General features: G+C 49.5%; 1 protein-coding gene across 1 annotated transcript in view; it reads left to right on the forward strand.

Moving 5' to 3' along the window:
* Positions 1-1,302, forward strand: part of Dscc1 (DNA replication and sister chromatid cohesion 1) — a gene marked incomplete at its 5' end in the record, with an annotated part of 8,819 nt that continues 7,517 nt past the window's right edge. The window contains 2 exons of the mRNA XM_012517167.2: positions 1-72; positions 1,168-1,296. Of these exons, the coding sequence (XP_012372621.1) occupies positions 1-72; positions 1,168-1,296 (201 nt within the window). The remainder of the gene's footprint in view (positions 73-1,167; positions 1,297-1,302) is intronic.

The raw sequence follows: 1,302 nt of genomic DNA on the forward strand, positions 1-1,302 counted from the left end.
TGTGTCCCCGGATGCCAGACACCTGAGCAGCTCCAGCGTCAGGCCGCGCCGCCCGACCTGATCCATGCTGAGGTACCGCTCTGACTTTCTGTGTGAGTGTGATAGCTGAGCGCCAGTCCTGTCTGCAGTCAAAGCTTCAGATGGAAGCCGGGTGTGGGGGTGCACAGTTGTAATCTCAGCCCTGGGGAGGCTGAGGCAGGAGGATCTTTGGGGTTGGAGCCCAGCCTGAGCTACATGGTGACTTCGAGACTCGACTACATAGTGAGATCCTGTCTTAACCTCCCCCCAAACAAAACAACAAAAAATAAAAAAAAACCTTTAGGTATAAAATGTGTGATCATGGGTTTCCGAGAGGCTATCTCATCAAATTGGAAATTTCTCAACATTTCTATTTTTGAGTTACTGTGGACCTGTCTGTATTTTGTTTGATTTTCTTTTTTGTGGTACAGGGGCTAGAACTACAGATCCTGTGCTTGCTAGACAGGTGCTTATGCCACAGAACTATCTCCCTGCCCCTTCTCCCGGCCCCCCCCCCCCCTTTATTTTTAAAGACAGGGCATTGCTGTATTGGCCTGAGGTTGTGGCAGTCCTGCCTCAGTCGCCCGCAGTGCTGGGAGTTCTTGCAGGTGTGCCTACTGCAACCCAGAAGCTGCTTGCATTGAACAGAAGTCTCTCCTTTGCCTTCTGTTTTGCTTGTGCATCACGGGGGGCCCAAAACAAGGGCACCCCTTTCCCTTTGGTATTCCTGTGTTATTTGAAGATCATGAGAACCTCTCTTCGTTCTTGTGTCTCTCATCTTTAGGGTGTCGTTTCCACCTGGTGTGCCGTCTTGGGCAGCTTTTCCCGGGTGGAGTTATTTTATAGAGTGCACCTGAGATGTGTGACGTTCACTCCCTCCTTTTCAGCCAAGTATGGGGGTGAAGACCTGGCATTCCAGCACTGGAGGCTGAAGTAGGAGGACTGTCAGGAGCTCAAGGCCAAGCTAGCAGTTCCCTGTTTCCAGACAAAAAAACAAACCACCGATTAGAAAAGTTGTCATTCTTTTTGTGGGCCGTGCCTGCTGAATTGGGCTTTGCAGAGAGTCAGTCCCCACCTTTGGTTCTCCTTGGTAGTGTTGGTCAAGTTGGAATTTCTTCACAATGGCTGCTAATGTGTTCTGATTTCTAGATCTTTGGTTTTGCCAATAATTACTGGGAATTAAGACGGTGCCGACCAAAACTACAGAAACTGAGGAGACTTCTGATGGAAAACACCTATGAAGGGCCTGACAGCCCAAAAGAGGTGGATTCGAGTCACTCCAAG

Source organism: Octodon degus, unplaced genomic scaffold (assembly GCF_000260255.1).
Source record: "Octodon degus isolate 3935 unplaced genomic scaffold, OctDeg1.0 scaffold00148, whole genome shotgun sequence".
Lineage (NCBI taxonomy): Eukaryota > Metazoa > Chordata > Mammalia > Rodentia > Octodontidae > Octodon > Octodon degus.